We start from the raw sequence: 21,152 nt of genomic DNA, 5'->3' as shown, positions 1-21,152 counted from the left end.
CTCATGAACGGTGAGGTTGTGACCTGAGCTGAAATCAAGAGCTGGACCCTTAACCGACTGAGCCAGCCAGGTGCCCCCCACCAATGTTTTCGACAGGACTTGCATGAGCGCTAAAGGAGTGGTGGCCGTGGAATCTTCTAATTTACTCGGATTTCTCTCAGAAGCATTGGCCTCCATCGTGCTCCTGGTAGCAAAACCATGTTTCATAGTGAATGCACAATGAGGGCCCAATGGGAAGTGAAATTGTGACGAAACCTGCATTTTCTCTCAAGAAGCCTTGGGTCAGTGACTAATGAACTGTTCAGCTGAGGGATGTTATTCTTGTCTTTGCCGTCATTAATGATGCTGATACACCGTGATGTTGGACAGATGGAGAATTACACCAGTCAGCTACTGCTGCATAACAAGCACCTGTGACATCTTGGCCAGCATTACTTCCCACGCATCTGCCGCTTGGCTGCAGTGGCTCATCTAGGTTGGGCATTGCTGGGATAGTTCTTGACGCCGTCACTCTAGCTGGGTGTGACAGGGATGACTCCGTTCCACTTGTATTTATCCCGGGTCCCAACTGAAGGGGCAGCAGTTCTCAAAGGAAGTTCTTTGCACGGTGATGGCAACAAAGGCACGACAGGGAAAATGCAAACATTTGAAGCCTCTTAAGTCGTGGGCTCAGAACTGGCACACTGCCACTTTGGCCAACGAGGCAAAGCAAGCTACAAGACCCAGAGCGGTACGGGGACGCCTTTTGCGGAAAGATCTACTGGGTTACAGGGCAGACAGCATGGATGTGGGGGAGGGGTGATGAATCAGAACAATGTTTCAATCTTCCTGCTTGTATACTACACATCAAAGAAAACGGAAGAGAAATCGCGGGTTCAGCTTGAACTAATCAAGCCCGGGGTAGGGCTGAATTTCCTCTGTTCCCATCTGCTTGTCACTGTAATTCAAGCTACACCTTACGGTCCCTTTGTAGTAGGCTATCCAATATAATATCCATCCCTCCCAAAGCCATTCCGTTAGTTATCTATTCAGGAATGCCCAGACAACTTCCCAGGCTGGTGCCCTGGATGTTGGTTCCTCTGGTACGGTTGTTATGGGAAACATTTCATTCCACATCTGCTGACACGATTTGCTGTCTCTCTAATTTTTTTTTTAAAGGAGAAAGAGAGAGACTCATATTCTGATGGCTGTAAAGGATAATGAGTAATTTATTCAGAGCTATATACAAATCAGACTATCATCTTCCAGACAGAATCAATAATATAATTTTAAGCCCACACACATTTACAAATGCTAACGCTCCAGCGCAGCTGGGTTGCCATGGGCAACCAGGGCATGCCAGCTCGTGATCTGAGACGGGCCCATGTCTCCCAGCCTGGTAAGCACATTCTGCAGACAGAATCCAAGGGAGCCAAGGATGTTAGTGTTGGCTCTGATCTGGCCGCCGCACAAATGCACCCCTGTGATGGTTTGGATTAGTTCTTGATTGAACTGCTCAGCTTTTTTAAAGCTCCTATTTGCACAGGACTTCTTCAGTACCTCTTCTGTGTCTGTGTTTAAGCAGGTTGGGGGATGGAGTGGGGAGCGTGGGAGGAGCTGTGTGGGGTAGAGCAGGTGACGAGAAGCTCTGCCATGGCCGCTAAAGGTCAGAACAGCGAAGGGCGGCACTCAGGTCAGAGGTGAGGGAGCAGGCTGGTTAGTCAACTGGAAAAGCGGGCCCCGTGGGTCTTCTCCAAAAAGAGGGCCTGATCAGATGTTGGGAGCTGACCTATGTTGGCTGGGAAGACAAGAGCCAGAAACAAAAAGTCACGAAGGGAAAGGAGAAGGTGGTCGAGCACAGGCAAATAGTGGGAATGTGGTGAGAGGCAGGCAGGCCCCAGTAAAAGGGCTGCAGGAAGGGAGGACAGACAGGAATGGTCCATGATGGTTCCATTCAAACATGTCGGCACAGGGGAGCCTGGGTGGCTCAGTCTGTTGAGCGTCTAACTCTTGATTTCTGCTCAAGTCGTGATCCCAGGGTCGATCCCAGGGATCGAGCCCCACGCCAGGCTCCATGCTAAGCGTGGAGCCTGCTTAAGAGTCTCTCTCTCCTTCTGCCCTTCTCCCCCACTCATGCTCTCTCTCCCCTTCTCAAAATAATTTTTAAAATGTCAATACAAACCGAAATTCACTGCCATAGGGGTCTGAGTTAGCTCGGGCAGCCACAACGGAATACCACAGACCGGGTGGCTTAAACAGCATATATGGATTTCTCGTGCTTCTGGAAGCTGGAAGCCCAAGCATCAGGGTGCTGGCATGGTGGGCACCGTGGGATTCTTGCTGAGGCATCTCTTCCCGGTTTATAAACAGTCAACTTCCCGGGTACTCACATCACGGAAAAACCGATCATCCCTCTTGTGTTTCTTTTTATAAGAGCACGAATCCACTCACTGAGGTTCTACCCTCATGACCTTGTTACCTCCCAAGGGTCCAGTCTCCAAGTACTAGCACACCGGGGGATCAGGGCTTCCGCACGCGTATTGGGTGTTCCCAATTAGGGGATGTTCCCAAAGAGAGAGCCACTGATATTCACAAAAATCAAGAAAACATTTAGAATTAGGTGGTGTTTTGTGATGTTATGACATGACTTGTCCCCCATCACTGGCCCTAATCTTGGTCAGAATCAAAGAAGAACAAGCTGACAGAGAGACCTAGGCTGTATCCCACCCCCACCACTGGACAGCAGCATGCCTGGACTTGTTCTACCTCAGTTTATACACCTGCGACACTGAAGAGGTGCCTCAGGTGCAAACCACGTGAGCAGAAGGTCTTTGAGGAGACGAGTCCTGTGCATCCCGCGGCTGGGGGGGGAGACCTGTAAGCCAGAGGGTTTATGTGAGTTGGTGTGGAAACCCATCAGGAGATTCTTCTCTTCCCCCCCCACCTTTCTTTAAGTGAGAACATTTAGGTTCTACTCTCTCAACAAATTTCAATTATACAATACAATGTCATCAACTGTCGTCACCACGGTTATACATTAGATCCTCAGACCTTATAACTGAAAGTTTGTATCCTTTTACCAAACTCTCCCTGTTTTCCCCACCTCCATCTCCTGACAACCACTGCTGTCTCCTCTATTTCTACGAGTTTGACTTTTTTTTTTTTTTAGATTCCACATTTAATTCGTACCAGGCAGTATTTGTCTTTCTCTGTCTGGCTTATTTCACGTAGCATGATGCTCTCCAGGTTCATCTGTGTTATTGCAAAAGACAGGATTTCCTTTTTTGTTTCTTTTTTCTTTTGGAGAAACATCCAGAAGTGGGATTGCTGGATCATACGATATTTTTATTTTTAATCTCTTGAGGAACCTCCATACCGTTTTCCATAGTGGTTGTGTCTGTTTATATTCCCACCAGTGGGGCACGAGGGTCCCTTTTCTTCGCATCCTTGTCCACATTTGTCATCTCATCTCTTTATAATAAGACATCCTAACAGGTCTGAGGTGATGGGAATCTTTAAAATGCAGCAGAGAAGTCACAAAAAGTCCTTGGGACACCAGCTGATCCGAGAAAGACAGACAAGAAAATTAAGGTCACGGAAGTTACATAATTTGCCCGTGGGCAGAAAACCAGAGAGTGGCAGGTGGGCAGTTCCGTAGGGCAGTGGGGAGCTTCGAGCAGAGGGTGGCGTGAGGAAAGGGTCTGCAGGCAAGTGGATCTGGGCTCGAGAAGAATCAGGGATGGGAGCTTCAAGAGTCAGGGAGACCCAGAAACCACCAGGTTGGGGGGGATGGGAACAGAGAATAACAGGATTGAATGACTTGGTGGGTCGGTCAAGAGGACACATGGCCAGAAAGGGGGCACAAGATGACTACCCTCCCGCGTTTGGGCAGCTATTCAAACGGTGGTTCTGCTCCCAGGAAAGTGAGGAGAAGGAAGAATTAAAAAGGTCTCAGACTCGGGGACCGGGCAGCTGGTTCAACGGTGGGGCCATCCCAGGGAAATGAGACTAGAACAGCTCTCGGCATGCTGGGACCCAGGAGCCATAAGGATGGAAGCCATCTCTCCAAAAGGAGAGACCCTGCAGCCCGGGAAGTGAAGGCTGCCCGGGATTCTGGGAACAGTGGAACCCCCACCTCCACCTCCCAAACTTCATGCAAGGGCATGCACCAATGTCTCTGGCTCCAGGCTTTGCCTCTGGCTCTTCTCTCCCTTGTGCTCAAGTCTTCAGGCTTCCAATTGCCCAAGATCTGTCCCCCAAACCAGATCCTTTTTTATTAACGTGTGTGCATTAGCTCCTCTGAATTGCCGACCTTGAGCATCACCATTAGGTGCTTGGCTCCCCGGGCACGCGATCAACAGTGACGCTGACATTTCTGAGTGAGAACAAGACACTCTCCACACAGCCTTCCCTGCCTCCACTCACGCTGCAGTGACCACCGTGGGGCGGTGTCCCAGGCGGGTCTCCAGCGCTCCAGACCTCTACTTCTGATCGTCTGGTAGATCTCTCTTCCTGGCTATCTCAACAGGAGCTTTGATTCAGTATGATCTTGAGTGGCACGTCTTTTTCCTTTCGCCATGGTTTTCTAATAGCCTCTCCCCATGTATCTCGTCCAAAACCCGGAGCCATCCTTCACCTGCCCCACAACAAAGTCACGGAAGTCTGTTACTTCAGACATCTACCATCATCTCCACTCCTGCTACTGCTGTGGTTCAGGCCCTCTACAGTTTTCTGTGGACTCCTGCAAACACGTTCGGTCCCTTCTAATCTTTCCTCTTGCTACAGAGAGAAGGGTCTTTCTAAAATATCTTGCTGGCATTGGCTCTCCGTTGTTTGAGGATGAAACCTCCTTAGTGTGACATACACGCTCCTTCAGGATCTGACCCCCACTAATTTTTTTGCCCTTGTGTCTTTCATCTCCCTGCTCAACTGCGTGGAGCTCCCTGACGACATCCAGCATCCAGCTCGCTCTGGCCTCTGCACTGGTCTACTTGCTCTGGCTCTTCCTGGAAGGCACTGCCCTTCTGGTCTTCCTGGAACGAATACTTCTCTCTCCAATGGCTTCTCCTTTGGGAAGCACCTCCCCACCCGGACCCGTCCAGCCAGAGTTAAGTGCTTCCTCTCTGTTGTTATGGTGCTCCCCCGCAACATGGCGTTTATTGCAGTGTTAAAATCATTGGCTCACCTGTCTGTAATCTCTTTTGTCTTTATAGCGCCAAGATCTGACACAATGTCCGGTATAGGTCATGCGCTCAACAAATGCTGGTCTCGGTAAGAGAATGAATGAAGAAATGAATAGAGAGTTTCAGCGACGCTGTGCCACTCACAGCCACCCTCATTCTGAAGGGTCACTGCTTCCAGAACTCAGAGGCTGGTAGACGAGCTGCAGGTTTGGGGAGTATAGATTCTGCTAAGCTGGATAATAAGTAGATTAACAGGGGCGCCTGGGTGGCGCAGTCGGTTAAGCGTCCGACTTCAGCCAGGTCACGATCTCGCGTTCCGTGAGTTCGAGCCCCGCGTCGGGCTCTGGGCTGATGGCTCAGAGCCTGGAGCCTGTTTCCGATTCTGTGTCTCCCTCTCTCTCTGCCCTTCCCCCGTTCATGCTCTGTCTCTCTCTGTCCCAAAAATAAATAAACGTTGAAAAAAAATTAAAAAAAAAAAAAATAAGTAGATTAACAATAATGTTTAGAACCCAAATGGAACCTAGAGATTCCTTAGCCCACTTTCTCATTTTAGGGGACATGACTGGATAATGATGGGCTGCTGGAAATCTTTTCTACCTCACCCAACCAGCCGTGGGCAAGAGGGTCAGGGGCCCTTGGTCCATCTCATGTAGGATAGGAGGGGGCAGGACAAGCCTTAATAACAATAATAACGCAATAATAACAATAGCTAATATGAGCAGAGCACCAACTCTACGTCTTGCACTGCTCTAAATACTTGACATACACTTTTCCATCTCACGTTTACTTTTTACCCTGGGGGTTAGGTACTAGGATTATGATCATTTCACAGTTGGGGAAATTAAGCTTCGTAAGCCAAGTAGCTGTATCTCTAAACGCTACCATCCTTTAAAAAAAAAAAAGGATTGGGGCGCCTGGGTGGCGCAGTCGGTTAAGCGTCCGACTTCAGCCAGGTCACGATCTCGTGGTCCGTGAGTTCGAGCCCCGCGTCGGGCTCTGGGCTGATGGCTCGGAGCCTGGAGCCTGTTTCCGATTCTGTGTCTCCCTCTCTCTCTGCCCCTACCCCATTCATACTCTGTCTCTCTCTGTCCCAAAAATAAATAAAAAAAAACGTTGAAAAAAAAAATTAAAAAAAAAAAAGGATTGTACTTCTGCAATGTTTCCATATCCTGGCCTACTCTCTTCCCTTTGGCTTCTTCCTGCAGAGGTCCAGGGCCCTCACTTCAGTTATCCAAGGTACTTCATTTAAATGCCCATGTTCCCATAGCATCCCTACTCTTCTCCCCTCCACTACTCATCCAAATCCTACTCAACTCAGTTCGCCTCTGGCTCTCTTTCCCCTCCCCTCCTCATATCCGGGAAAAGCCTGGTTTGGCTGTTTGTGGTGTAAGACCCACCATTGTCAGGGAGGTTTTGTTCCAGGACAGACTCTATGTTCTTTTGGTCACATGAAATAAAATTCCAGGGCACCAAGAGTAAGAGACTCTACTCAGAGGTTTTCCCAGGCTCTGTAGATTCAGTTTCTACATCCAGCATTCGAGTAATAATACCCAGGATGCTCTGAAAGATGCCCTCTTAATCACTCAATAATCCTGAACCTTCAGGAGGACCCACAGTCTACCCTATAGGTTACAGCTGAGCCTCTGAGCGGCATAACTGGTCTACCTGTTTGTTCCTTTCCCGAGAGCCCAGATTATGAGCCCGATAACATGAAATGAGATTACAAACTTCTTTTGCCTGACTTGGCAGCCAAAGAGATGCGTTTCTTCTGAGTCTCTATATTTCAAAAAAATCCCAGTGAGCAAGAAATTTAGGCAAGGGACTAGCAAGTGTTTCTCTCTCTGAGCACAAATACAAAAGGGCACGTACCTATGAAAAAAGTCTAGGATCTATTATTGCCTCTGTTTCTTTAAGACGGAAATGCTTACGTCGAAAAAGCAGCAATCTCAGGCACCTTTGGGGATTTTCCCGAGCAGCCCCCATAACAGTCTTGTAAAATTAATAGTAATTAGGATTATTGCTTAAACAACTTGTCACTTATATCTAATTACCATGCACTACAATAAAAATGATGACAGATTCACTTTGGTGTAGCCCTTATTTAATTACAATCCTTAACTTCTATGGATTTTGTCTTAATAGTTTCCTGCTTACTTGTTACATTGTCTGTCCAGAACTGAAAAATATTTGAGAAATTAGTAGTTCTAGGCTTATATTGGGTGTCTTTTTCTTCCTTTATCCTTTTTTTTCCTTAAAGCAGGGCGGGAAGAGCTCAGCTTGCTGTCTTTCGTCTTGGTCAGTGAAGGCAGAGATCCTGCCCCCACACACCCCCACCCTAAAGTCCTTTCCTACTTCTGGTGCCACTTCTGAGAAGGCGGCTGCTTAGTCTGCTCCCAAGGGAGTTGCAGGTGGGCTCGAGGGCAATGGCGGTGGAGTGGGACCCGGTCTTCTAACTGAGACCCCTAACGTGACCATGTTCCGGGCTGGGGTCTGGACAGCATCCTGGACACCGCAGCCATCCTGGGGGAGCCGGTAACGCTCAGAGCCCAGACTTGCCCCACTGGACCTCAGCTTGCAGGGGAGTAGGGGCTGCAGAGGGCCAACCCCCCCCCTCCCCCCCCCCCCCCGGCCTGGCTGCTTCGGGCCTGCTTTGCCAGGCAGAGGATGTGCAGCCACTCCATCGGGATGGAGGGTCTGGCTCAGGGGAGGACGCCACCGCACCCCGCGGGCCTGGCTTGGAGCCCGAGGGCGGAAAAGGTAAGGGGGCAGGGAGCGGGACCACAACGTCCTGGGCTATGCAGTCTCTTGGGCAGAGCTCTGGGGCTTGGCTGGAATCCCCTAGGGTCCAGGGCCGATAACCCAGTTTAAAGCCAGAGATCCTACTGGGTGCGCTGTGGTGTCCTCCCGCATAAGGTCCTCCCTGTCCTTGCTGCTCCTTAACCACCTCTCCCCTAATGCACGCACCTCCCAGACCTTTCCGTCTAACCCATGGCCAGCTTCGCCGTGCTTCTTGCTCTCCCTCCTTTCCATGTCTTGCAACTTTTTTTTTACACGGCCGGCTGCTTTCCAGTATCATTCTTTGCTTTTCAAGGTCACAATTGCCTCCTCACATAAATCGGATTCATGCTAACGTGTCAAGGGTGTGAATACGTTCCAATTAATCCGTTTTATTTGATTGCAATTCAGCAAACATTTATGGGGCAATACCGTGTACGGAGCCCCAGAGAAAACTCAAACTTAAGTAAAATATAGTCTCTCGAGACTTTATACAACTAGCACGGCTTTTCCTCACAGGACATGGTAGTAGGCTGAGATTTTTAAAATTTTAGTAACAGTGAAGTATTCAGGTAAATGTGTGCTAGAACTCTAGCAAGTACATCAAAGCCTTGATTTCATTCATTACTATTATTTAGGATGAGGCTAAAGAAGGTAGCATGTAAAACAAACAAGTTTATTTAAAGAAACATAGTAAGTAAATAACAGAGAAATGACAAAAAGCTGGGCAGGGGATGACGGATTCGTGGCTGCTTTTCAGAGGAGGAGCTCGGTAAGAGAGGAAGATTTGCAGATCAAAGACATGCTCCTAATGAGGAGATGGGGAGGGGGCAAGAAAGGCTTCATGGAGGACGTGGCATTAGAGACGGGTCTCCAAGGATGAGTAGCAGTTTTTCCAAGACCGTGTGCAGTAGAGGCCATCCACATGGAGGAAACAGGACACGCCAAGACAAGCGATTGAGGCACACAGGGCCGGAGGGGCCGATACACGATGACTGCGGGACAGTGAGGTTAGAAGTGGATCATGAGGCGCGAAGAACTGGGTTTTGTTCTTTTCGCCGTTGTGACCCACGCAACCCATCTATCAAAAGGAGCTTTCCTGGGGACGGGATCTGCACACTGTGGGTGAGATCAACTAATGGAAAGTGATTTCCCGGAATAGGACTAAAGGAAAGACGGACGGTCGTTCACACCAGAGTTCTTCCAGAAGACGCGCAAGTGGTGTTTGGTGAAGCCTTTGTTTTCTGAGTGGGCGCTGCATCATGATGGAAAGTGGGTGGCAGCTCTACAAGTCTGAAACCAGTGGCTCCGTGTAGGGAGCCTTTGCTCTACCCATTAGATTCTTGTGCGCTCGCCCACGATTGAAGGAAGCTTCCACCATCGCCAGAGGATGGCCGAGCTACGGGGGGCATTTTGTAGTTGAGGGTGAGTTTTTAGCTGCTTGTGGCCAGCCTGGGGTCTGATCCTTTGCAAATTGCACTTGCCCTGGCCACACGGTGACTGGGCTGTGCCTGGCAGGGGGCTCCCCGTTGCCGTCCCGGATAGCGACAGGATCTGAATCTCCTGGCACGAGGCGGGTGTGGGAGGGTGAGGAATCCAGGCGGTGCAGGAGGCTGTGGGTTGAAGGCACTTCAAAGCAAAAGGGCTGGCCTGTGTGGCACATATTTAAGTCAGCTGTGGGAAAACAGGCACACAGCAGTTATTTTTAGTTTGTGTTAGAAACTGGAAGAGCCAGAGTTGCTCATAGAGTACTGGCTTTGGATGTAGGAGAGGAAGACTTTTTCAGCTCTACCCTAACTTCTGTGCCCACGGCCAGGGGGAAGGAGCCCAGGAAAGACAGCAGACAGCACAGCCAGCCCATTGTGGGCTCGTTCGAGTCTATCATCACCGTCTCCAGACTTATTCCATCCCCGAGGGCTCCAGCCTTCTTCTGGTTCCACCTGCTCCTTCATAGAATACCCCTCCCTCTCTGAATGCCCTCCCAAGGCAAGACCCAGAAGTTTCTTTCTTTTTTGGGTGTGCCAGACTGATAATAGCTTGAATTGACCCTTGCAGAAGATTTTGTGCTTCAGGGAGGCTGGGTACCTTAATGTGAAGAAGAAAACTCTAGCTGGACTCTGACATTGGTCACTGAGCAGAGCATCTGTCGGGGACGTGGGGTCCTTCTTGACACAGTTAAAGCACAGTATGTAGGTAGTTTCTCATCCCACGTGTGCATACACTCAAATTTGGCTGGCACCACGTAGAGCTTGGCTTTTAAGGCTGGGAAGAACCGGACCAAACGTCCTGTCTTTTCTGTAAAGAAACCAAGACCCAGAGGATTGAAGTAAGCTAAGTTCAACTGTATAGGTATTTTTTGGGCACCTACTCTGTGCTGGACAGCATGCTCGACTCACGGAAGCAATGGTTAACGTGATCCAGTACCTACCTTTATCTCTCCACCATCATACACCCACCTGCGCAGACTCAGAGTGGGATTGTCACTTCTGCGGCTGGTCTGTCACTGAGAGTGGACAGATAGGGCACCAGATTCTTGGCCCGGATGGAGCTGTGTGTGAACAGTGACTCAGAAATGGTTTCTGTCGAGTCTAGGAACGGAGCTGGGGGAAGAGTAATTGTCGTGACTCTGAAGTCTTGGGAGATAAGGGAAGATCCAGCAGGCAGGGATTAAAAATGCAAACCGAGGAATTTGGTGGCTATAAGCTTCTCTTAATTCAACCGAATTCAACAAATATCTGTTGAGTGACTGTTTGTGCCCGTGACTGACAAGGGTACCGAGAACACAAAAACGAATGAGGCCCATTTGCTAACGTGAGAAAGTCTGTGACACGGTCTGCTGTGGTCTTCAAACCGCAGGTCCCGGCCCGCCAGCGGGTCATGAAATCGGCCTAGTGGATGATAATAAGCACGACTCAGGGGGAGAAAAAAAAAAAAGGAAATAAAAGAGAATAGAATAAGAAGGAGAGTGCATCAAATATATTAAAGGGAAATAGCGTTTCACAAAATCAGGACTTTCAAACTTTCTTTTATATCAAAATCCTCCCTGAGAATGTGTTAAACACACACATGTATGCATGCTATAAATCATATGTGTGCATGAGTATATATATATATATATATATATACACATGCTCACAATGTTTTCTGAGCTTATGTATGTGTATTTACACATATGTAATTTATAGCATGCATGCATGTATATGTTTAACAGATTCTCACTGAGGATTGTGATATAAAAGAGAGTTTAGAAGTCGTGGTTCACAGTACCTAACGTTGCAAGGGCTGATATTTCAGGCATACGTGCCTGTGGTGGGACCCCGGCCAATCTGTGAGCGACAGCGTGGCAGTTATCCAGTGCCACAGTGACCCTGCCTAGCAAAAAGCACAAAACCTCAGTGGCATCCAACACTCCCTGCTGGTTTCTCACATGCCCGCAGAGTCAGCTGCGCTCATCACGCCTGGCTGGCTTACGTGTGGAAACCAGCAGGCTGTCAGCTGATCTAAGACCTGAGTGGCCGGGACTCCTGGGACAATCTGAGATGAGTGTCCCTCATCTTCTAGCAGGCTAGACCTGGCGTGTCCTTATGCTGATGGCATAAGCAAGAAGTCACGTCCAGTTGTGCAAACACTTTTTACGCCTCTGTTTGCGGCACGTTTTCTAATTTTCCATTGACCAAAGCAGCAAGTTTCCACGCCAAATCCAGAAAGGAGGTGGGAAGACATTGTAACCTGGCAGGTGACGAGGGCCATTTTCACAGTTTGCCACAACAATGAGCGATGACCTTGGATTTGCTTTGATTGATTCTGTCCCCAGGCTATTGGTCTTCCCTTCTCTGATCTTGACTTTCAACAGCTGGTGCCTAGAATTCTGGAAGGTAGGACAGGAGCCTCTCTTCCCTTCGCAGGAACATCCTTGTCCCTCTAACTCTGCTTTTGGTTCAAGGGGAAAGTTCCAGTCAACCGTTCCAGCAAGGGGAAGGCTTCATCCCATTTCTGTTGTGGAAGGAAACCAGACGTGATCTTACTGTGACCTTGGGCAAGTTACTTATCTTCTTTGGTCCTCAGTTTCCCCACGGTAAAGGAAGGGGGGTGACCATATGGGTCCTAAGATCACTTCCAGCTCAGTCTTTCTCTGGCTCTTTCCCTGGCTGCCTTGCTCGTGGTACAGATCTGTTGTTCCTGTACTCACTTGTCCCTCCGGTGCTTGCGGCAGAGCAAATCCACCCTGGCCTTTTTCTGCCAAGAGTGAATATTGCCTCAGAATTCTCCTCGACATAGTACTTGGTCACTACTGTTGATCAGAATACACATGCAAGGTCAGCTGTGTCCTACTTATTTGGTGAGGCTGGAGGAAGCATCTCTCTCTCTCTCTCTCTCTCTCTCTCTTTCTCTCTTTAAACCACTAGGAGGCCATGGGATCTACCCAAGCAGCTGGAAAAGCAGCAATGTATTCATTTTAGACTAATTTAGAGAAGCAAGCTGGGAAATGCTTGGGCTGCTCCTTGTAACGAATTTGGATCCTCTTAAGAGCTTACACAAGCTATAAAATCTCCCTGTGGTGGGAAGTCTTGAATACTCGCTGAGGAAAGGGAGAGGATTTGCCTCTTCCAATGTCACCACACTTTTAACCACACAACATATGACCATAACCAAAATAAGAAAGTAAGAATACCTCCAAGTAAAGGGGAATTTGAAGGCCACCTTTAGGGTACCAGTCACCCGAGCTAAAACAATCCACTCTGATTTTTAGACTGTCCAGAGGAGGGATGGGAGTGATAGTGAACGGTAGAGGTCTTGAAGTCCATATATCTCCACAGTCTATTCATCTGTCTGTGTTCCCCTGGGAGCTGGCCCAGGCCCTCGGGCAGAGGCTGGGCACCAAAACATCGAGCTGGGCGATCAGTGACCTGGTCAGCGGCACAGGCAGCCTGTGTGGGGATCCTGGTTCCAGCAGTTACTAGTTGTGTGAATTGTGTGAAGCTGGGAAAGTTCATTGGCCTCTCTGTGCCTCAGTTTCCCTATATTTATTTGCGTGTTTGTTTGTTCGTTTGTTTAGAGGGGAGAGGGGAGAGAGACAATCCCAAGCAGGCTCAGTGCTGTCAGCGCGGAGCCGGACACAGGGCTCTATCCCGGGAACCGTGAGATCACGACCTGAACCGAAATCAAGCGTCGGACGCTTGCCTGACCGAGACGGTCAGGCGCCCCTGTTTCCTGACATCTAAAATAGGGAACATAATCTCCTTTACAGAGTTGTGAAGGTTGATGGAAACATGCAGATAAAGTGCCCAGTGGCCAGCTCACGATACACTCGATCAAGGTTAGAGGGTGTGGCCGTGTTGCCTTAGGCTGCAGTCATTATTTCAAAACTGAAGCTACTCTTTTGATCTTCCTGCTCCGAACATGGCTAAGACGACCATCTGTCTTTAGAGCCTTAGAGCCGTGGCTGATGGTGGCTTTGAGAGTTCCCGGAACAGTCACCCAGAATACCCCCCCTCTCCCTTTTTTTTTCGTCTTCTTCCCTAGGTTATGCTATGATCTTTTGGCACACAGATGCTTTCACCATGTACGTTCGTCGCACAACTCCCTGCAGCCTGACTCTTTTCCTCTTCATCGGGACGATCTGCCACGGAATCTCCTAAATTTCAACCCGTAGAACTCCCCAAACCCTCTGGAGTTATTTTCTCTTTGAGAATCTTAAGAGCACAGGATCATATCTATTTTCTGAAGCTATAGAGACAGCCGCTCAAGGAACAGATTTTCAAAAGGATACTTTATTCGATTAATTAGTCAATTCCCTTGTCGGAGATGTGAAATTACCCCTAAACCATCCTGACTGAGGAGACTCTTACAGTGAGCAGCACGGAGATGTTGGGTTGTAACAATAGGAGAGCTCATTTGCAATGCAAATGAGCAACCAGCAGGCAAATGAATCCTTATGGGAAAACCACTCTAATCATAAAAACCACTTGCTTTGGGGAGACTGCAGTGTAAGGACAAGCAGAATCATAGCTCCATGAATTCCCCTCTAATATAGGATATTAGAGAATTATCCAGGTAATTTTCTATGAAATTGCATTTGAGTAAAGCAAAATGCATTGCCGGGCAATAGATAATATCTTTAAAATGTGACTCCACAATTGTAGACTGAATTATTTATGGTTGTCACTATAGCTATGATAGTTTGGAAATAAAATAGTCAGGCTTTTCTCCCTGTTTTTATTTGTAGGAAAACAAGTCATTCAAGCTTTTTAGTGATACAATGTGACTTGCTGTCGATGGCAGTTACGAATTTTCAAGCTCTGCCAAGCACAGGAGTACCCAGAAGGGACATATGTTTTCTCTGCTTTGTGTTCCAAATTTGCCTTAAAAAACATGCAATTATGTGAAGGCCTGATTTATATTTTCAAGGAAAAACACAATAATGGCTCTGTTTTGTAGCCGTGTTTCTCCAAAACGGATTTATATTGCTGCCTTTTCAAAAGAAGTTGGCTAATGATCATTGGATTTTCGATTTCCGTCATGACATATGAAAATTTGATGAGGTCTGAGAGATTTAAGAACTGTTTTCTTAAGTGCAGTGGAAATTTAGTTAACAGCGTTTTGTACTGCAAGCCTGAAAAATACTTACCTTTCATCCATTTCATTATTATTATTATTGTTGTTATTGTTATTATTATTATTATTATTATTATTTTTGGTGGAAGGTGGGGGAAGGGGATGCAGGAAAAATTGTTTTTGTAGCCAGGATGGAACAGAATGATTAGGATAACAAAGAGTGAACCCTGGAAGATTGGAAGGCTGTGGGAGTGTCATGAATGTAGGAGGAAGCAGGACGGATAGGATATTTCCTGGGGATGGAGAGATGGCTCTGGGGAGAAAATGAGGCTTTTTGGTTACATTTATACTTTAATGAAGATTCCTGTAAAGCCCCTTATAAATCATATAATCACACCAGCTGTAGATTTCGTGCCCTTCATTCCTACTATTTATGATGGCGTTCACACTCCTCTTTCAGCAGCATTTCTAGTAAATTTATTGAGAGAAGATGAGTTAGTCTCTTTCTGGATTGGGGAGCCCCCTCCTGGGAGGTAGGGCAATTTTTTTGTTGTTTATTCTCTTTCAGTAATGGAAATAGAGCAAGGTCAAAGGCCAATTTCACATAATCAGGGAGTTAGTGGACAAATAATTGCACAGCATAAAATTTCAGGAAGTTTTGAAGTTAAGAGGAAAGAAAAGGTATCGGGGGCAGTGAAAAGACAGAAGGAAGGATAACATACATGCGACATGTTTTTATTGCCTTGTACAAACCTAGAGTCACTTTGTGAGTTTAGGAATACATGTCTTATGTAACATATAGGCCCATAAAGTATGTTGTATGTTTAAAATCATAAAGACACAGAAAGATACGATGTAAAACAATGGGAATGATAGCATGTCTTCCCCATCATTTGTCAATCTTAAGGGAAATAATTTTCAAAGTCTTTAAACAATTGTTTTACCCCCTGGAATTCACATCTAGGGTGCAGGATGAGAAGTCATATGCTCTGAGAGGTGCCATCTTGGTAGACCTCAGATTCACGTACTTTCTTCTGTATGTGTTGTATGTAAGCCTCGTAAACTCTCATCTGCTTTTTTTGGATCTAGAGAGGTTTGGTCCAAGAAATTTTTCATTCGGTGGTAATAGGTTTTGTTGGGTAAGGGCAATGGTCCCTCAGTGGGATGGAATCATCTTTGATACAATGGAGATGATTCCCCCAGTCAGCTTTTTAATACTACCTTTTGAGTTCAGGCCTTACCAGAAAAGCTCTACAGGGAAATTTTAACTAGAAACTTCGGGTGGAGTGTTTTCCCTTCTGGAGCTGGGTTTCCAATTTGGTTCCTTGATGAAAGCAAATTAAAAAGTAATTATGGGATCATTCACGATAGAATTTGAAAGGTACTTCAATTTTATGAAATGATGTGTCTCTCAATAGCTTGGGTGTCGGTCTGAGTTTTATGGTAAAGGCCACCACCTTGGAAGCTTGGAGGCTGGACGTAGTGATCTCAGAGGATGATTCTATTGGGGAAATAGCCAATTTCACCCTTTGGTATCTTCCTCAAGTCTCGTGACATGGTGCAAGGACACCGGAGCTTAACTTGGCTTTACTCACTGGGCACAGTTTATTCATTCATTCTAAGCCAGAAGTTTAGACATTTTCATTTATAAAAGCCAAATCGTTGAGATGGTAGCTCAGAGGCTGGGGGTGAGAGGAGGCAACCTCTGGTGGTCTGTTTATGGACCTAAGGACAGATGACTAAAAGACAGCTGGTTTCCCTCACACCCAGTGTACCAAGGGCCCTCTAGTCATAGCTTCAGAAAATGTTCCCAGGTCACTTCTCCCAAGACTTCCTCTTGGTTCAGCCTGGGTTGAGATGGAACTGGGGCCAGAGGATGTGGCAGAAAGCAGGACAGGACTAGTACTGAACAGGACATCTGACAGGAAAGAAAGAGAGTCTCTGTAATATGATGTAGCAAAACATTTCCAGTCTCCCTTTCCCCATTTCCGTCTAGGTCCTGACAGGTCTTCGACTGTCCTCTCCTCTCCTCCTCCTACCTCGCTACTTCTTCTGTCCTTCCAACCCCATCCAGCCAATCTTCCCCCAGAACTGGGAACTAAGAGGTCAGTTGAATTGGAATAGAGGCTAGAAGAATGAGGGTTGGGCTATCCTAAGTGTTATTCGGAGGCTTAGCTGTCTCATTGGCTTCTCATAAAGGGAGAAATTATGGGTTTCCAGAAGTTGCATTTTATGGGCATTACCATTAGCATTATATGTTTTTAACTTTTTTTCTGTTTTGATGAGATCGCACATCTAATGACTCTAGAAGGGCTACAGAGAACATAAAAGCACTCTTTCAGGTAAGACTTGACCAGGTAAGCTTTCTAGATATTCATTGGGTAACTTGCTTCTCTCTTCCATGGTTAATTTTTCGGCGAAAAGTACAATCTTTTTAAATTCCTATAAAATAACAATGAAAAAGAAATTCTCCTTGGTTGTCATTTCTTAATGCAATTAGAAACAAATTGCGAATGCATGAGAGAAATGAACAAGGGGGGATAGAATGTTAGAAGTTGACAAGGTTTAGGTAAGTCTAATTAGACATTCGATCCTTTGGGTTCTTGCTCCTAGACTAAACAAAAATGCAACTATGTTCATCACTAATTATTCTTTTTCCCTTCTAAGAAGTATGAAAAGAGAGGAGGACAACTGCTGGGCATGGAAACATTCAAATGCATAATGAAGCAGAGTATGAGGTCACAGAGTAAAGTAAATGGATTTTATAAATGTTGGGTTGTTGAAATCACAGTTAAAACTTCACCTGTAGGAACCAATTAGGCTTGATGTTCCATCTGTAAGATCACTCTCAACTCTAAACTGTGATTTCTGCTAGTATCTACCTGATTCACGGAACAGTTTATTGGGGAAAATATTAAAAAAAAATTTTTTTCTGTAACATTTATTCATTTTTTGAGAGACAGAGAGAGACAGAACATGAGCGGGGAAGGGGCAGAGGGAGGGAGACAGGATCTGAAGCAGGCTCCATAGGCTCTGAGCTGTCGGCACAGAGCCCGACGCAGGGCTTGAACTCACGAACTGCAAGATCACGACCTGAGCCGAAGTCGGATGCTCAACCGATTGAGCCACCCGGGCGCCCCGGGGAAAATATTTTTAAATTATTTAAAAAATACTAGACCAACAAGGTATTTAGAGATTTTTATTGAAAAGAAGGGAAAAGGCTCTTGGTGGATCACTAATTATGTCTGTAGACGGTCCCCGACAGATGATAGTTTATGTGAAAGTCATATACAGTCAGTAGAAGCCATATTTTGAATTTTTATTTTTTCTCCAGAGCTAGCGATGTGGTCTGATCCTCTCTTGCAACGCTGGGCACAGCCACAGTGCCTAGTCAACCACGCGTTCATGAGGGTCAAGCTGACAATACGATGACAACCATTCTGTACCCAGACAACCCTCAGTATAGTATTCAATGCTTTATTATAAAAGAGACTTTGTGTTAGATAATTTTGCCCAACTGGAGGCTGATGTAAGTGCTCTGATCACGTTTAAGGTAGGCTAGGCTAAGCTATGATGTTTGATAGGTTAGGTATATTAAATGCGTTTTCCACTTAAAATATTTTCAATTTACAGTAGGGTTATCAGGACCTACCCTGATAATCCTAAGTGGTGGAAGATCTATCTGTTGTTTCCAAAGAGTGTGGACGTCAATTCTACCCCCAATCTGCTGGAATTAAAAAGTTTAAACATTCCCTCTGCCATCTTGGTTAGCTCAGTTGTTAGCTCAGAATATGAAATCTTGCAGTGCCTGGGTGGCTCAGTCGGTTGAGCGTCTGACTTCCGCTCAGGTCATGATGTCGCGGTTCTTGGGTTCCAGCCCCAAGTCGGGCTCTGTGCTAACAGCTTGGAGCCTGGAGCCTGCTTCGGATTCTGTGTCTCCCTCTCTCTCTCCCCTTCCCTGCCCCTGCTCACACTCTCTCCTCTCCGTCTCTCTCTCTCTCAAAAAGAAAAAAAAGAAAAAAAGAGTATGAAATCTTAATGAATGGCCATTCAGGCTCCTTTAGCAAATTACCACGACCTGGGTGGCTTATAAATAACCAACATTTATTCTCCACAGTTCTAGAGGTTGGAAGTCTGAGATCCGTGTCAGGTGAGGGCTGTCTTCCAGGTTGTAGACTTCTCCTTATGTCCTCATGTGGCAGAAGGGACTTGGGAGCTGTGTGGGGTCTCTTTCATAAAAGCACGAATATCATTCATAAAGGCTCCCTCCTCATGACCTAAGCACCTCCCAAAGGCCCCACCTCCTAATACCATCACATCAGGCTTTAGGATTTCAACATATGAATTTGGGGGTGGGGTCAGGACACAAACATTCAGTCCATAGCAATAGATAATTATATTTATGTAATTATTATGTATATATAATCATATTATGATAGAAGGGGCTCTTTAAGCTCTAGTGACTGAGGTTTCCTGATTACATCATAAATCATATATAAAAGCAAATTCAAGGTAAAGCTCTTTGATCTTGTCCTTGGAATGTGAGCAAAAACATGCCCCTTCTAAGTATAAGCCTACAGTTTTAATGGCTACAGTAGAAGTTTAGGTGTGTCTAAAATTTCTCCTACAATGAGAAATGATCATTAAATGGAACCTATTTTTAAACAATCTCTCCTCTATTTGTGCAATACTATACAAAGAACTTCTGTTTGGAGGAGAGAGTGTTTTAAATGGATAAATTATTGGGTGATTTACCAACATTGCAGATCTTTTTAACCAAAGCAGTCTAATTACTTATATTCTAAGAATGTCTGGTCGCCTAGTCAGCCATTCCCTCCCTTATCCTCTCATTCATTCATTCACTATATATTTAGTGGGCCAGTATTTACTTAGTGAATATTTACTAAGGCTTTGTTTTAGTCCCTGTGGCACACAGTCAGTCAAGATATAGTCTCCGCCTTCAGAGAGATCAGAGCCACTCTAAAATTCAGGGGTGCTTGGTGGCTCAGTCTGTTAAGCATCTGACTTCGGCTTGGGTCATGATCTCACAGTTTGTGGGCTTGAGCCCCGTGTCAGGCTCTGTGCTGACAGCTCAGAGCCTGGAGCCTGCTTCGGATTCTGTGTCTCCCTCTCTCTCTGCCCCTCCCCTGTTCGCACTCTGTCTCTCTCTCTCTCTCTCTCTCAAAAATAAATAAACACTAACAAAAAAAAATTTTTTTTTTAATTCAACATGGGGGCCGTGGGGGCATATCATCCAGACCAGGCAGTTGGGCCTGGAGGAGACAAACCTTGGGCTAAGTTTTGAGGGATGAAGGGAATTGCTTCATAAAGGAGGGACAGACAGGCAAGGTCTTCCAGAAGAGGGAACAGCATTTCCAGAAGCACATAGGCAAGAGCCAGCATACTGCTGTTATACCTCTAGGGGAATCTGGGCAACAAAATGTAGGACAAGGATCAGATTATTTGGGGCCATTTGTACTAAGGTTAATTTTATCCAGTCTATCACCGAGGAGCCATGAAACTGTGTCTTTCTTATTTAATCAAACAATTAATTGATTTTTGACCGTGTGACCATACCGTCTTAGAATCTTTACATATTTCATTTCATTAGTCTCTGAACAGCAGAATAGCTTTGTCGGAAAGCATTCCTATTCTTTTTTTGTAGCTGAAAAGACAGAGGGTTGGAGAATCTGAGTAAGTTACCTGAAGCCCCTCAGCTACTCAGGAAAGCCTTCGGGATTCAAACTCTGGTCTGAAACTAATGCTCAATATATCGGGTAAGATTAGGTGCACCTACAGGGTGACAGGAGAATGCTAAGCCACCAAGACAGAAGCAAGATAAAAATTCTTTTCTCTCTCACGTAAAAAGTCAGGCAGTCAAGGGGCTTCATGGAGTCATCAGGGCGAGCCTGTCCTGCTTTGCTGCTCTCCCACCTTCCACACGTGGGCTCCTCTTCATGGCTCACGATGGCTGCTCAGACTCCAGCGGACATGCTCTCATTCCAGGCGGCAGGCAGAGAGAAGGGGCAAAAAAGGATGCACTCCTTTCCTTTAAGGACAGTTCCCAGAAGCTGCCTGTGACGTTTTTAACTTTTCCATCAGAAATGAATCACGTGTCATATATAGCTGCAAAGGAGGCTGGTAAAAGTCATCTTTTTTCCGAGGAAGCATGTATCCTGTTAAAAGTTGTGCGTTCTCTTAGTAAGGAGGGATGGCTAACACCCCCACGTCCTCCCCACTGTTCTAGGGTTTCATAGTCTAGTCCCTGCTAAAAACCAGGAAGTATCTCCTTGGCTCTTTCTAGGAAATGTTGACTTAGTCAAAATTTAATGCCAGAAAAGGGCAAGGGCACTGAAGAATAACATGTAGGGAGAGCACAGTGCACAGGGTGAGCATTTCAGACGTAGGTGGCATCTGTAGGAACGGGAGTCTTAGTCCCAACGTCCACCAAGCCTTTGGGTTTTGGGGGAGTAGAGGAGGTGATACCCTATTTTCTTATTTCTATATCTTTGCATGCACTGTTCCCTTTGCCTACAATGCTCTCTTCCCATTTTTTGCTTAAGAAATGACTCTCTGAATCCTGATTTTTTTTTAACGTTTATTTATTTTTCAGACAAAGAGAGAGAGAGAGAGAGAGAGAGAGAGAGAGAGAGAGAGCAT

At 46.3% G+C, this 21,152-nt stretch overlaps 1 protein-coding gene and 1 long non-coding RNA gene across 2 annotated transcripts in view; one reads left to right on the top strand and one right to left on the bottom strand.

The window, feature by feature from the left end:
* Nucleotides 1-1,184: 1,184 nt before the first annotated feature.
* On the bottom strand, nt 1,185-3,140 carry LOC147584846 (uncharacterized). Its single transcript, XR_015253837.1, has 2 exons — nt 2,746-3,140; nt 1,185-1,777 (listed from the first exon to the last, which is right to left on the bottom strand). It is a non-coding gene; the product is annotated as an uncharacterized LOC147584846 (long non-coding RNA).
* A 4,445-nt stretch (nt 3,141-7,585) lies between these two features.
* Nucleotides 7,586-21,152, top strand: part of LOC112860850 (cilia- and flagella-associated protein 337-like) — a 115,830-nt gene continuing 102,263 nt past the window's right edge. The window contains 5 exon segments of the mRNA XM_086717638.1: nt 7,586-7,596; nt 7,820-7,919; nt 16,779-16,811; nt 16,814-16,834; nt 17,160-17,243. Of these exon segments, the coding sequence (XP_086573764.1) occupies nt 7,586-7,596; nt 7,820-7,919; nt 16,779-16,811; nt 16,814-16,834; nt 17,160-17,243 (249 nt within the window).

This window comes from Puma concolor, chromosome A1, assembly GCF_028749965.1.
Source record: "Puma concolor isolate L17-30 chromosome A1, mPumCon1.1.hap2, whole genome shotgun sequence".
Taxonomy (NCBI): Eukaryota; Metazoa; Chordata; class Mammalia; order Carnivora; family Felidae; genus Puma; species Puma concolor.
This window is presented reverse-complemented; position numbering and strand designations above follow the sequence as displayed.